General features: G+C 39.2%; 1 protein-coding gene across 1 annotated transcript; it reads left to right on the forward strand.

The window, feature by feature from the left end:
• Positions 1-661: 661 nt before the first annotated feature.
• Positions 662-13,807, forward strand: cenpm (centromere protein M). The gene is made up of 6 exons (XM_088341588.1): positions 662-830; positions 4,136-4,212; positions 6,701-6,799; positions 9,989-10,068; positions 10,172-10,263; positions 13,466-13,807. Exons 1-6 carry the CDS (start codon positions 774-776, stop codon positions 13,613-13,615), a joined length of 555 nt encoding a protein of 184 aa, XP_088197714.1. The 5' UTR covers positions 662-773; the 3' UTR covers positions 13,616-13,807.
• The last annotated feature ends 2,135 nt before the right edge of the window (positions 13,808-15,942 follow it).

The raw sequence follows: 15,942 nt of genomic DNA on the forward strand, positions 1-15,942 counted from the left end.
TGCTAGTGCTTTGCTTAAAGGAGTAGTGTGTATTATTCAACACATCCTAGTCCTAAGAACATGTTATTCGTCAAAGAATAATATTGGGGGGAAAATTGTGTTAATGCATGAACTAATAGATGTGCATTATTTTTTTAAATGCTTGTAGGTTGAAAAATTTCTATTTTACACTATGCGAGGCTCACCAAGAGGGAGATGACATAAATGTGAGCCATCTTGCTGCTACAGGTACCCAAAAATAGAAACTTGTCAAGTTTTTTTTTTTTTTTTGCCTGATATTTGTTTTCGGCTTCTCTTTTTTTCTTTCTGGTTTCCTTTTATCGTTATCTGTTGTCTTGTTCTCATTTTATTTGATTTTTTTCTTTCCTTTCATTTTGGCTTGCTCTTTTTTTATATATTTTCCTTTTACTAAAAGGCTGGGCAAAAAAATGAGTAGAAAGGGGTGCCATATGGTCGTTTTAAGTCTCTAGTTTGTGTTCTTTTGAATTTTAGCACTCATTTTGGGGTGCATTGCAATACAGCGAAATCTAGTGGTTAAATAAAGGAACCCCTGTTTTCCACATGGATTTGGCAATACGAGAAAAAGGTGCTTGAATTACATGTAGTACTCATTTTAACCAATGGGTGGCGGTGATGAGTCAAAACCTGGTAGGAAATCTGATGACGTCATTCGTTTAAAAAAAAAGGCGGGCTAGGATTAAAATGGCGCTGACGAGAGACTCCGGCAACACATTACACACCTAATCGTTTTAAAATGAGATATTTTTCTCAAAATGGCTTTGCTGAAACCGTATAGTCGACAGCCTGTTTTGAACACCGCCAGTATTTTGGTAAGTCCTGTTTTTGACCTTCGTTTACGGCTAAGACTGCATTTTGAACAGTGTTGGGTCGTACGGAGTCGATGTCACCGTTTCGTTTCTAGAGTTTTTCCGCTTTCCTCTCACGTTTTTATTCTAAATTATCTTTTCTTTCGAAAAGTATAATGTTAAATATATACGACAAGTGACTTTTTACAACAGAAACACTGACAGTGTTAAAATAGGCATTGTAATGGATAGGTACGACTCGGTGCTCGAACCTGTGACCTCCCAGTCCTGGGTCGGTTGCCTAACTCGAAGTGTACCGAGCTCGTCTGGGCGGCTGCATTGGGTAAATAATTTGACCAAGGGGCCAAGCCTGGAGCCCCATCCATTTTTTTTCATTTAAGAATAAATATACATGCAGACATCTACGTCATGTTTATGTGTATTCGTTTTTAAATAGATTACTTTCATCAAATTGATTTTGAAATACAATTGAAGCAAAATAATATATCTGGTCCCTGTTTTATTGCTATGCCAATTATAAATGCTTGTCAAATGGCCATCAGGAAGTCTGTGTGTACAGTTTAATTTAGCACCTAATCGAACAAACACTCAAAAAAAGAAAAATACTACTTACGACAGTTACCTTAGAACGAAGCTTGCAGCAAGGATGTAGTACATCTAGATCATTAGTCAAGTCATGTTTTTTTGTGACGCCCGTAATTACAAAGGGCTGCGCGGACCACAGATTATTGCAAACTACAGACTACTATGACACCACCCCCTGATTTAAAACCTACATGAAGGAAAGGAAAAACTTTGAAACTTTGAGGTAATCCCCCCTTCCAGGATGACCAGGCTGCAATGGATGTTGCAATAACAAATAATACACAAGTTATTGTCTACATAACATAGGTCATTTAAAGGCTAAAGCAGTTTTTTTCAACCTTTTTTGAGCCAGGGAATTTTTTTTACATTGGAAATTTTTGCGGTACACCACTTACCAAAAATGTTATAAAATGACACTGAGCAATATGTTTAATTTCAATATAATTCATAGTACCCCCAGTTTTTACAGCACAGACACTTGACAATGACATATTTGCAGAAAATTATTTAGAGATGTTTTATAAAATTTAAAAATTGACATTGGAAAATTTCTCACGGCATACCTGACGATCTCTCACTGCAGACTAGTGTGCCGCGGCACAGTGGTTGAAAATCACTGGGCTATAGACTAGATTTACACAGTTCCACTGAAGTTGCAGAGCATTCCACAACACCGGGGCCCGAATGGAGAACACTCTCAAATCTAGGCCCTTCGAAATAAAATGTTTTATTATAAAAAAATAAATATTATTATAAACGGGCAACATTCTGAATTGAGATTATTTCATTTATTGTTTTAGTTTACATGGTGTTGACTCGAATTTACTTCCACGTACAATCCTCATATCTTAATAATATTATTCGAGTAAAAAGGATTATTTACTAATGTAAATAATAGTTACTTAACTGGTCACTGTAAGAAAGCAAAGGTACTGAGCAATGGCATGCTTTTTTGCAAAGAAAAACAGGCAATTTCATAGGACACCTAATTTTATTTTTCTTGCTTTACTTGTAAAACAAATCAGTAACTGAGGAATAAGTAATCTAATTCAGCTTTACATTTTATCTATTATTTTTACATTGACTAGGTGAAGGAGTATAAAAGTACATTCGGATAATTAAATTGCTAAATAATCCAATTTATTTACACATTTTAGTTATTGTTTTTCTTTTAGTGGAAGAATAAACTGATGGGAAATTATTTGAGAAACAAGTGTCTTCATGTAGGTTTTAGATCAGGGGATGGTGTCATAATAGACTGTAGTTTGCAACAATCTGTGCAGCCCTTTGAGACTCCTTGTGATTAGGGCGTCACAAATAAACATGACTTACTGATATGGACATACTAAGGGTAGACTTTTTATTCTTATACATATTTAATTAAAAAAACCCAATAAGAAATATTTTGGGGAGGAAACATTATATAGTTTTTAGCCTGCCCGTACACATTTTAGTCACTCGGAGATGACATACTTGAAACATATAGGGATGGGTTTACCAAATATCTCATCCCATCTCATTAGCTGCACCGCTTATCCTCAGTAGGGTTGCGGGGGTGCAGGAGCCCATCCCAGCAATCGGTCAGTGGGCAGGGGACACCCTGAACTGGTTGCCAGCCAATCGCAGGGCACACGGGGACAGACAACTCGCTGGCGCATTCACACCTAGGGACATTTTGGACCGGCCAATCCACCTGAATTGCATGTCTTTGGAATGTGGGAGGAAACCCACGCAAGCACGGGGAGAACATACAAACTCCGCACAGGAAGTCCGGTAGCTGGATTTGAACCCACACAGGAGGTTCCCAAGACCTCAGAACTGTGCCGCCGTGCTGCCCGGTTTAATATGTTGTATAATTTAAAAATTCTTTCCTTTGTCTGTAAAAAGTAACATTATTTATGTAATATTAAAATAATAAACGTTTTCTGTAAATCATCCTGTTACTGTAAAGAAAAATATCCATAAAACAGATTAATCGACCATTTACTGCTTCTTCATAATTTGCTTTGAAACTTATGTTGTGATAGGCATTTTATAAGAGTATATTTCATGTTTGTTTTCATATACAATATGTAATCAATATTGAATGTAATCAATTAAATCAAATACGGATTAATTGAACTAGATTTGTTGGGAATCAATGTCAACACTGCCTTAGTTATGACAACAATTTATATTTGAGCATTTGCTTCGGGTTTTTTTAATATATATTTTAGAATTAACACATTACTATTGAGACTTTTTTTCTGGGACAGTCTAAAATCTATGCAATAATCATGCTGTTTTTATCTGCATACTTAAATACCAAACTTTTTTTGGTTTACATATTTTCTAAGGAGAGGTGCTAACTAATACAGATTTGGATTGTTTAAACGATACATGTGTTGTGGATAATAGCTAATGATAAGTATGTAGGCATCTGGTGAAGGTCATGGGATGACGTTGTTGCAAGAGGTCACAAGCTGATATGCTGATAGAGCCGGGGCGGACGACCTTCACGAGATATCTTAACTTTATTTGAGAATACTATAAAAGCCAATGTTGAACGTCTGGAACTTTGAACGTGTCCCGAATGCAATAAAGCACGTTCCCTTTTTGCCAGATCTCCTCTCTGCGTATTTTTGGGGCAACGCCCAACGACGTTCTCTCCAAAACATAAAGAAAAGATAAGTTTTCTGTGCAAGCTCTTGAAATTGTGATTTTTTTTTTGTTTTTTGATTCAGCTGGTGGAGAGAGAAGAAGAGTTTCAGCAGAGAATAGCGAAAACCCTGGTGGCGGAGACGGCATTCACGTTGAATGTGTGAGTTGAGGTTCCTCCCCCAAACTGCTGATACTACCAGAAAATTAAGTATATTTTGAATAGCCATTTTGACATCTCTGGCGTATTGCGCTGTGACAGTGTTTGCCCTAACAAAAGAACAAATTGTTTTATGTTGCATTAGTTCTACCTTGCCTAACGTAGTGTATTTATATGGCTTCTTAGGAGGCCACTTTATTTGATCCTGGCTGATTGAGGCATGCAAATTGGTGTTGTATGGGTGCTTGAAATCCTTAAAAATGCTTCAAATTCAATGTCGTGTTTTCAAGGTCATGAAAATGCTTGAATTTTGGGTAGAAGTGCTTAAACACTGAAATTGTTGCCATTGCCATGTTTCTGGGCAGTCTGACTCCAGAGACCAGGCAATAATTTTTTCGTTATATTAAATATTATATATTATAATTAAAGTTTTTTTTTTTAAGTGCATGAAAATGATCCCGACACGCCTGCTCTGGTGGCTTGTAATAATGTAGTACACTGTAAAACTTTGTGTATTAACACACATATACTTTATGCATTTTCACCCTATTCTCCAGTATATAAGACAGGGCGCACTTTCAAATTTCTGGCCAATTTTTGTTTTTTAGGTCCAAAGAATACTGTAAATAATTATGTGTACCGAGCCAGTAGATTGAAATACCGTATTTTAGACATACTCAAAGGGACAGTGTGTATTTTTTGACCACTAGAAAACTAGTGCTAAAAAGTATAAGAAGGAAATAAAACTACAGAGAATCGAATTGACCAAAACACCATTTTACATCTCGTTTTCTTAAAGGCTTTTTGATGTTTTTGGGTTACTGTAGCAGCAAGATGGCGGACCATTTGTCAGTTCCCTTTGGTTTAGGTTCATGTTATGTATATTAGATGTAACTTTCTGGACCCAGGAGTTCATTTTTAAATGTACGTTTATATGTTTGTTCATGTGTTTTTGCCTGTTGAGAGTGTGTGTGTGTGATTGGGTAAGTGTGAAGCACATTATAAAGCGCTTTGGGAGGTCTTCATTGACTTGAAAAGCGCTATATAAATGCAGACCATTTACCATTTGTCTTTATGGCGTTGTCATGTAAAGCGTCACCCCCTATTGGTTGCACGCAAGAGTACAAGCTGTACAGTGGAACCTGGGTTCTCGACCATAATCCGTTCCAGAACCCTGTTCGAAGACCGATTTGTTCGATCACCGAAATTATTTTTCCCATTAAAAATAATGTAAATCATTTTAATCCGTTCCAACACCCTGAATGTTTACCTTGAATGTTTAACGTAAACATAAAGCGAACCCAGGCTAATCGTACGTTCGCGTTATCGTAATCTTCCGTACAAAAGATTACGCTAACATGAACGTGTAAAAAAAAAAAAAAATCAGGTCGTTTAGAGGTCATTTAGCACCCGGGTCTCCACAACAAGTGGTGAGTGGTTCATTGGAAAGGGGGCTCCCTCCCAACACCCTGAATGTTTAACGTAAACTTAAAGCTAACCCAGGCTAATCGTACGTTCGCGTTATCGTAATCTTATGAATAGGATTTCTTACCTTTGTGGTGGACAGCAGAAGGCGCTCGCACACTTCCTTCATATTTGTCTATTATTTCTTTCTTAAATGCAATAGTTGTACGCACTACTTTTCTTTTTTCACCTGTAGCAACTTTGCTGCTTGCACTGACTTTCTTCGGAGGCAAAATAAGGGGCTAAAACACCCGTACGCCGCTCGGCATCGCACCCTAGCGTATGCACTCACGCATTACCGGCGTTCGAACTCCGATTTTTTGACCAAACAGCGAAGCAAGAATTTCTCAAAATTTTGGGTCGGACACCGATTAGTTCGAACTGAGATGCGTTCGAAAACCGAGGTTCCACTGTATTTAGAAAACTGTCTCTTTCCGCTCGAATCCCCACACGGCTCCCAAGAATTTTGGGGGGAATGATGTATGATCAATATTAATAAAACGGTCACCTTTAGTCATTTCATATGCTTTGCAGGAAATCCCTGTAGGGCTGCAACAACAAATCGATAAAATCTATTTTTAAAAGCGTTGGCTGGTTCAAATTGTCCCTAGGGTCTGTCTCTGTGTTCCCTGCGACTGGCTAGAAACCAGTTCAGGGTGTCCCTTGCCCACTGCCCGAAGATAGCTGAGATGGGCACCCCTGAGACCCTACTGAGGATAAGGGGTGCAGATAATGCATGGATGGCATAGAGCGGAATGGCTAAATGCCTGAATCGTATTGAGCTCGTCATCGAGAATTATCATATTAGATCGTAGATTGTCCACGCAGTGATATTTACAACTGTGTAATTATTGCACAAACACAACAACACCTTGTGCATAACGCTCACCCGGAGGTAAAAAAAAAAACACAAATAAATGTGTTATGTGGTCTGTCTCCAGGAGTACTCAATCTTTTTTACTGGTGTGCAACTTGATTTGTCCGTGTTTGAATATGTTTTTCTAATTCCAGTATGTTTTCCAAACAGGAGACTCGCCAAGAGTCTGCCTCTGCCCTTTGAACACCAGCACTGTCGCCCAAGGATAGACCTTGTGGTTTTTATCATCAACCTTACATCCGAGCTCAGGTACAGCCAGTCTAAAATGAAATGATCATGTTTACGTGCTAGTAACTTAATACAGGGAGTGCAGAATTATTAGGCAAATGAGTATTTTGACCACATCATCCTCTTTATGCATGTTGTCTTACTCCAAGCTGTATAGGCTCGAAAGCCTACTACCAATTTAGCATATCAGGTGATGTGCATCTCTGTAATGAGAAGGGGTGTGGTCTAATGACATCAACACCCTATATCAGGTGTGCATAATTATTAGGCAACTTCCTTTCCTTTGGCAAAATGGGTCAGAAGAGGGACTTGACAGGCTCTGAAAAGTCAAAAATAGTGAGATATCTTGCAGAGGGATGCAGCACTCCTAAAATTGCCAAGCTTCTGAAGCGTGATCATCGAACAATCAAGCGTTACATTCAAAATAGTCAACAGGGTCGCAAGAAGCGTGTAGAAAAACCAAGGCGCAAAATAACTGCCCGTGAACTGCTAAAAGTCAAGCGTACAGCTGCCAAGATGCCACTTGCCACCAGTTTTGCCATATTTCAGAGCTGCAACATCACTGGAGTGCCCAAAAGCACAAGGTGTGCAATACTCAGAGACATGGCCAAGGTAAGAAAGGCTGAAAAACGACCACCGCTGAAACGTCAAGACTGGGCCAAGAAAAATCTCAAGACGGATTTTTCTAAGGTTTTATGGACTGATGAAATGAGAGTGAGTCTTGATGGGCCAGATGGATGGGCCCGTGGCTGGATCGGTAAAGGGCAGAGAGCTCCAGTCCGCCTCAGACGCCAGCAAGGTGGAGGTGGGGTACTGGTATGGGCTGGTATCATCAAAGATGAGCTTGTGGGGCCTTTTCGGGTTGAGGATGGACTCAAGCTCAACTCCCAGTCCTACTGCCAGTTTCTGGAAGACACCTTCTTCAAGCAGTGGTACAGGAAGAAGTCCGCATCCTTCAAGAAAAACATGATTTTCATGCAGGACAACGCTCCATCACACGCATCCAAGTACTCCACAGCGTGGCTGGCAAGAAAGGGTCTAAAAGAAGAAAAACTAATGACATGGCCTCCTTGTTCACCTGATCTGAACCCCATAGAGAACCTGTGGTCCCTCATCAAATGTGAGATTTACAAGGAGGGAAAACAGTACACCTCTCTGAACAGTGTCTGGGAGGCTGTGGTTGCTGCTGCACGCAATGTTGATCGTGAACAGATCAAAGCACTGACAGAATCCATGGATGGCAGGCTTTTGAGTGTCCTTGCAAAGAAAGGTGGCTATATTGGTCACTGATTTGTTTTTGTTTTGTTTTTGAATGTCAGAAATGTATATTTGTGAATGTTGAGCTGTTATATTGGTTTCCCTGATGAAAATAAATAATTGAAATGGGTATACATTTGTTTTTTGTTAAGTTGCCTAATAATTATGCACAGTAATAGTCACCTGCACACACAGATATCCTCCTAAAATAGCTAAAACTAAAAAAGCCCCACTCCAACTTCCAAAATATTCAGCTTTGATATTAATGAGACTTTTGGGTTCATTAAGAACATGGTTGTTGTTCAATAATAAAATTCATCCTCAAAAATACAACTTGCCTAATAATTCTGCACTCCCTGTACAGTAGACCCCCGGGATGTGACATTAATCTGTTCTGTGGTGGGATCGCAAAGTGAAATTGTGGGATGCAAACCAGGGGTAATTCGCTCCCCGGGTATTCCAGATACAAATATTAATGTCAATAGGTATGTCATACTTGGTGCACACTATGTGGAATGTTCCTCTATACAATTAAATAACAAATAATTATACACATATAGGAAAAAAATGAAATTTTATTTACCTTTGGCGTGACGTGATACGAGCTGGCCGAGAAGGGTAGCAGGTGGATGCAGGGGTGGAGACTGCGTCAGCGCATTCAAAACTAAACATTTTTTACAATTCCTACTATCGAGGATTGTTATGCCCTTTGAATATTTCCATGGTTTAATTGCATATTGACTTTTGTAATAATAGCTGGTTGCTTTGTTAAAGCCATGCGATTTAGCAAGGGTAGCCGTTAGCGTGCCTTCTTTTGTATTTCTTCGTAATAGCAAGCTTAGTTCCCATGGTTATTGCTCTTTTACATCACAGCAATCCTTAGGACACATAGAGAAAAAATAATTTTAAAAAAATCACGGTATTGTATTGCCAAAGTGCAAAGCACATGAGATTCCGAACTGAATGAATAGAGGGGAAAAGGCATTGTGGGAGGTAGTCCAGCCAATAGCATATCATCCTTTTAATGATGCAGTGAGGCAAAGCAATAGCAGACTAGCATTTTATATGACCTCAAACAAAAACAGACAGGCATCCCGGAGACATACCTCGCACAGTCATAGGCACAAACAAGTTTTTTTTTTTTTTTTTTTTTTTTTTAACATACGAATAAACTTTCTGTTTATGTTGTATAGTGGGCAAAATACCTTAAAGAGGGGATGAAAAAACATGTTAATTCACAACGTATGGTGAAAACTTCAAAAGGGGGAAGCGGGGTCTACTATATAGAGTTATAAATATTTGTATGGATTATTGCATTTGAGTACCAGTTATCTAATTTTGGGGAATTACTAATTGATCAATAATATTAGAATAGTAGAAAAATAAACTCATGTCGTGTTATCTTCTTCTCAGTTGTTTTACCGCCAATTTTGATATGATCAATACAGGCCTAGAGTGCCCTCTTGCTGTTTAGTGTGAAAATAACAACCTGAAATTATATTTAGTACTGAAAATCATGTGTTGATAATTGCATACATGAGTTCCTACTGAGTATAAGACACAGCCTTGGCCAATGGTTTAAGAGAGTGACTTATAGTCCGTAAAATACGATAACTAAAACAAGCCAGCTAAAGGTTTAAAAGGTCTGCATTTCTATAGCGCTTTTCAAGTCAATGAAGACCTCCCAAAGCGCTTTTCAATGTGCTTCACACTTACCCATTCACACACACACTCACACACCAATAAGGAGTCAGCCATGCAAGGCACCTACCTGCTTATTGGGGGCATGAGGGATTCAGTGTCTTGCCCAAGGACACTTAGACATATAACACGGAGGGGCTGGGAATCGAACCTGCGATCTCTTGATCCCAAGATGAGCGCTCTACCTCCTGAGCTAATGCCGCCCTTTAACCTTTCTCATATGCATTTTCTGAATTTGTTGTTGCGGCTTAGCCTGCAGTCCGCACAGGGGTCCCTCAAGTATTTGGATCCTGAATATTTTCTGGGCAAAGTGTGCTTCATGGCCACCAACGGTAGGTCAAAAGCTCCATTAAAATCCAATTGTGCTCGTTGTCACCGTTAAACAGTACCTCACTTTTTTGGGGATAATGGAAAAAAACTGATTGTTACCCGTAGCAAGGAATGCCGACGCCCCCCCAGAGCGCCTGGACGCCCTCCGAGAGCTGGTGGCGTCGTTACGCTGCACGCTTCTCTTTGCAGAGGATCAGGTAAAACTCAACTCTCGAAACACTGTCGACTTTGACATTTCTGTTTGTTGGTAGTTGCTAACACTCAGGTGCTGGAAATCCCTAAAAATGCTTGATTTTTAATGTTGAGTTTTCAAGGAATTGCTTGAAAATGCTTGCCATTGCCATGTTTCTTGGCAGTCTGGCTCTTAAAAACCACGCCAAAAATGAAGAAATTTAGAAAGTACATGAAAATAACTGATACGTCTAAGAGGACAGCTCTACTTAGAAAACTGTCATGGCTCACTGAGAAGACCCAGCTCTTTCGGCTCCCAAACGGCTCTTCAGATTAATTTTTATTTTATTTTTTATATGTTATTAATAATAACAAAACATCATGTACCTTTTTATTTGGTGATTTCTTATTTTGTATGTTTTGCATTAGATCCCTGAAAAACACATGAAATATAAGAATATTCACAGAAGCTGGCTCTTCTCATTGTGCCATGCCAGCTTTCTAAATAGAGCTGTCCTCTTACATAACAATTTTAGCCTTTTACACACTGAACCGATTTAAAGTTGAACAATACAAAATTCCGGAAAATGCAAAACGATAAAATATAAATGAAAAATATTTACTTTTCAGTGCTATTCAAAAATGATAAAATGTAAAAAAAAAAAAATACTATTTGCAATTATGATTTCACTAAATTAGATACAGATGCAAAAAACACATTCAAATCAGTAAGACAAAAAGCAAAATTTCAGCAGCTTCGGGGCGGTCAATATCATTAAAATGAGTCCAAATTTGGCTCCTTTTCATGCTTTTTGTAAATACTGTATTTTCTGTGTTTATAAACAAGTGACGTAGCCAGACTGCGTAAGCGTTGTTCAGGCAGAATTCATGTCAGTTTACAGCAGCCCATCAACACAAAAAGACCGTAGATCAGGGGTGTCAAACAGGCGGGTCGGAACAGGCCCGCTAAGGGATTGAATCTGGGCTGCGAGAGAGACAACGCTGAGGGAAGCGCAAGAGAAAAACAAGCTGCAGGTTGAAATATGTCCACTTGATGTTGCCAAAGCCAGGTGCCTTTCACAAATGCTGTACTTGTATTTCTCTAACTCCCCCCACTCCCTGCTACTTTCTCTTTCTTTGTTCCTCTTTGTCTCTTTCTCTGTGTTGTATTACCTTCATTTGCCCTCTCTTCCTTTTTTCTTTTCTCACTATTTTCTCTTTCTCTCTCTCTTTCTTTCCCCTTCTCTATTCCTCTCCTTTTTTCTCTCCTCTCTTTTTATATCTCTGGATTTTTTTCTCTTTCTTCCTCTTACTTTTTATCACTTTGTTTCTCTCTCTTCCTCTTCTTTTCTTTCTTTTTCTAATCTCTCTCTCTCTCTTGTAATCTTTTGTTGTTCCTCTGTTTCTCTATGTCCTTTTACCTTCTTCTGCCCTCTTCCTTTTTTCAGTTTCTCTTCTCTCTTACTCTTGCTTTTCCCCCTTTCTCTTTCTCTGGATTTTTTTCTCCTTCCCCTCTCACTATTTCTCTTTTTATCTCATTTGTTTCTCACAATTTGTTTTTTTTCTCTCTCTTTGTCCCACCCTTTCTCCCTTTCTCTCCCTCTCTTTCTCTTATTTCTTTCTCCCTCTTTTTTTTTCTCTCTCTAATCTACTACTTCTAATCCGGTCCCCAAGAGAATGTTTGTTCTATCGTGTGGCCCCCCGAGTTAAAATGAGTTTGACATCCCTGCCTTAGATCATGCATAGTAACCGCTCAAAATAGTACAAAGTATGTCTTAACAGCAAGATGGCAACTTTATTTGTCAACAAAAATAAACCGTTCTTTTGATCAGCGCTGGATTTCTTCCTTTGAAGGTACTGGAATCAAATTTGAAAAATGGCCTTGAAAGTGCTTGAATTTGACCAGGGAAAAGGTGTACGAGTCCTGTATGAAACACTGGTGACCTTATGGTACAGTGTTGGCGCCTTGACTGCCACGACCTGGGTTCAAATCCCCTTGCATGCAATGTTCAGCGATTTTAGTTTGGGAAACTGTAAAACTTGGTGTAGTAATTATATGGCGGACTTTCAGATTTGGCATTTTTGGGTGCGCCTTATAGCGCGTAAAAACGGTACATGTTCCCATGGATTGAATATACAGTCGGACCTCGGTTATCGCGGTTAATGGGGACCAAAACCACTTGCGAAAAGTGAAAATCCGCGACGGCCCTTCAAAAATGCTAAAGAAAATAATAAATCATTTTATTATTTTTTTTTTGAGACCCGGTTAATGGGGACCAAAACCACCCGCGAAAAGTGAAAATCTGCGAAGTAGCGACGCCCCTTCAAAAAAAAAACCTTTGCAGTAATCCCCCCCCTGTAAACGGTTCAAAACAGTACACCATATGAAATACGGTTAGAGAGATTCTTGTTAAACAATCAAACAAAAAAACAGAATTTAACTTACCTCTTACAATAAGTTCTTTTAACCTCAAATTAGGTCTGCATCCAGGCTGATTTTCTTCACCCTACAATCGTGGATCCAAATAACCAGTGCATTTTCCATTCGCACCATGGTCTTATGCTGGGTGTTTACAACCCTTTTGGCATCTTTCGTGAAAGATATTGCAGCAGTTTGGCGGATGTTCTTCTCTTCCTTCTTTATGTACCGTACCGTGGATTCATTCAGGCCATATTGTCAGGCTACGCTCGCGTAGCTATTTCCTGCTTTCAACTTGCCCGATAAACTCACTTTTTCGTTAATCGTTAACATCTTTCGCTTTTTCTTCGGTTCACTCGATGCGCCAAGGGATAAAGAGCGTATGGGAGGCGTCACGAAGGGCTTCAAAAAACGTTTAGACTTAAAAATTCACCGCGAGAAAAAGGCTAACTGCGAGCTATGGCGAGAAGCGTACAGTGCTGTACTGTATACGAGGTAAGCGTGGTCTACTGTAGTGAATGGGCCAATGGGGAGTCGAGTATTCAGCAAGTGCTGGCCAATGAGCTTGCGTTTATGTTGTAAAATGATGCAATTACTAATTCTAATTGAATATTTTGTTTTCAAATTTTGTAAAATAATGTAATTTCTAATTTGAATGTAATATTTTTCATTATTACTATATTTTAATTTTTTTAAATTGATATTATTTTTTTAACTAATACAGGCCGCGAACGTCGAAGCGCAAAGTAGCGAGGTCCCACTGTACTCTCTGCCGTGACTGCAGTTTGAATCTTTGTCTCCCCCTGCAGACGGAAGACGGCGTAGCCAAGGCCTCGGAGAGATTGCTGATCCTCCTGAAGGTGGCGGCAGGTCTCGTTCCCATGACGACGGCGCTCTATCTTTCCAACCTCACGATGTGTATCGTGCCCTCAGACACTGTAGGACTGGATTTCGATTAGTCTTTTATCTGTGGTCGTTTTGATCACTAGGACCCTTTGGGTTTTTTTTATCATAATTATTATTTTTTTACACATGATGTCCAATTCTAGCATTATCAGTTAGACTTTGGCAATGCAAAACAACAAGGCTTGCAGTCATTGCTCTTATCGAGCAAAATACAAACTCAATAAAAATGAAATTGAAATATTCAAGAGGCATTTTCAAATAAGCTTGCAAGGTAATATATTCAAGGTTTGTGCAGGTGCTTGAAATCCTTGAAAAGGCTTGTGGGTGTTTTAATGATTGCATTTTGGGTGAAGTGCTTGTCAATGCTTGAAATTGTTGCCATGTTTCCCAGCAGTCTGACTCGATACACTTTGCATCAAATGAATGGTAAACGGTCTGCATTTCTATAGCGCTTTTCGAGTCAATGAAGACCTCCCAAAGCGCTTTACGATGTGCTTCACACTTACCCATTCACTAAATGAAGAAAAATACAACTTAAAAAGAATTGACCCTGGCTTACAACCACCTTAAATACAGTGAAACCTCTACTTACGGATTTAATTTGTTCTGAGAGTAGCTTGTAACCTGAACCATTTGTGAGTAGAAACGCCTTTTGAATGTAAATGCACTAATCCGTTCCGAGCCCTGCAAAACTACGATCTTTTTTTAAATAAATCATAAAAGGAGCATCGTAACGTGAAACAAATACATCTTAAAATTAGATGACCCCATAAAAAACATAAAAGGAAAGATACAAACTTAAAAACAAAGGAAATAATAAACATATTCATTTACCTTATAACTGGCCTCTTTTTTTACTGATCCTCGGCAGTTTTTTGGGGGGTTTTTTTTGCCTCGCGTTACTCGAAAAACTGATCCAATGACGTCTGCTTTTCCCGGCTTTTGACGATCCGTCGGAAAAGTGCGAGGCAGATGTCATCATAATGAGCAATAGCCCGGCCTGTCAACACTTTATGGGTGATTACTTTCCAAAAATTGTGAGACTTCATGGAATTTTGACAAATTGTCTTTAATTTGAGCTATTTGGTGGCTGCATCCTCCTCCTTGTTGTCTCTGAACTCCTCCTACACAGCATTGTGGATTTTCATGCCTTTTTCTATTATCCCTTGCTTTGTCTTGATGGCCAGAAAAAGTCTCCTCTTCTTTTCTCCTCCACTTTTCTGCACGTCTTTCGTGGGGTCCATTGGGAATGATAGCTCTTCATAGCGCAGGGGTGTCTAACAGGCGGCCCGCGGGCCGGATCAGGCCCACTAAGGGATTGAATCCGGCCCGCGAGACAACACTCAGAGAAGCTCAAGAGAAAAACAAGCTAGAAGTTGAAAAATGTCCAATTGATGTTGCCAAAGCCAGGTGCCTCTCACAAAGACACTGTAATTATATTTATTTCTTTTTCTCTCACTCTCTGTGTCTCTTGTTCTCTTTCTTTGTCTCTCTCTGTCCTTTTACCTTCCTTTGCTTTCTCATTTTTTTTCCTTTTTTCGCTTTTTCTCTCTCTCTATTTTGATTTCCCCTTATCTCTTTCTCTCCTTTTCTTTTCTCTCCTCTTTCTCTCCTTCTAATCCTCTTTGGATTTCTTTCTTTCCCCCTCTCCTCACTATTTCTCTTTTTATCTCTTTTGTTTCTCCTGTTCTCTCTCTGTCTTCTCTTTTTCTTTGTCCCACCCTCTCTCTTTTTCTCCCTCTTTCTCTTATTTCATTTTCTCTTTTTCTTTCTCTCTAATCTACTAGTCCGGCCCCCCGAGAGAACGTTTGTTCTATCGTGTGGCCCCCCAGTTAAAATGAGGTTGAAACCCCTGTCATAGCGTTACTGTAGAGTAGACTGTTTACAGAGCAGGAAGGGGATGTGAAGAGCATGCGGGGATATACACATACGCACAAGTTTGACTTTGTATTCTGAAACGGCTTTGTAACTAGAAGCAATATTTTCCCATTGAGGTTCTTTGTAACCTGAGACATTTGTAAGTAGAGGTACCACTGTACATCGATTGTTTTGGTGAGGTCAATCATAATAATGGTAATGGTTATTATTAACAATGTAAAAATGCATTTATTTCTTCTTTGACTGGTACTGGAGAAATTGGGAAATCAACTTTGAAAATCCATAAAAAGTGCTTGAATTTGGCCATGAAAAGTGTACTTTTCATTCATAAGGCGCAAAGAATGAAAACTACGGTAAGTGCTACCATATTTATTGATGTATAACTGTGGCGTAATGCTTGATATTGTTGCAAAGGTCGATCCGAGGAAGAAAAAAAAATGTCACTCACCCAAAAAGACATGACATTGTATGCAACAGGAGTCGAACCCAGGGTCTGTTGGTG

The sequence above is a fragment of the Urocampus carinirostris genome, chromosome 8, assembly GCF_059441175.1.
Source record: "Urocampus carinirostris isolate Australia breed hairy pipefish chromosome 8, RoL_Ucar_1.0, whole genome shotgun sequence".
In the NCBI taxonomy this organism is placed as follows: domain Eukaryota; kingdom Metazoa; phylum Chordata; class Actinopteri; order Syngnathiformes; family Syngnathidae; genus Urocampus; species Urocampus carinirostris.

Coding starts and splice junctions, on each gene's coding strand:
- cenpm (XM_088341588.1), top strand. CDS start 774: ATGGCTTTGCTGAAACCGTATAGTCGACAGCCTGTTTTGAACACCGCC. Junction 6,800..9,988: donor AACCTTACATCCGAGCTCAG/GTACAGCCAGTC, acceptor GTTGCGGCTTAG/CCTGCAGTCCGCACAGGGGT. Junction 10,264..13,465: donor TTCTCTTTGCAGAGGATCAG/GTAAAACTCAAC, acceptor CTCCCCCTGCAG/ACGGAAGACGGCGTAGCCAA.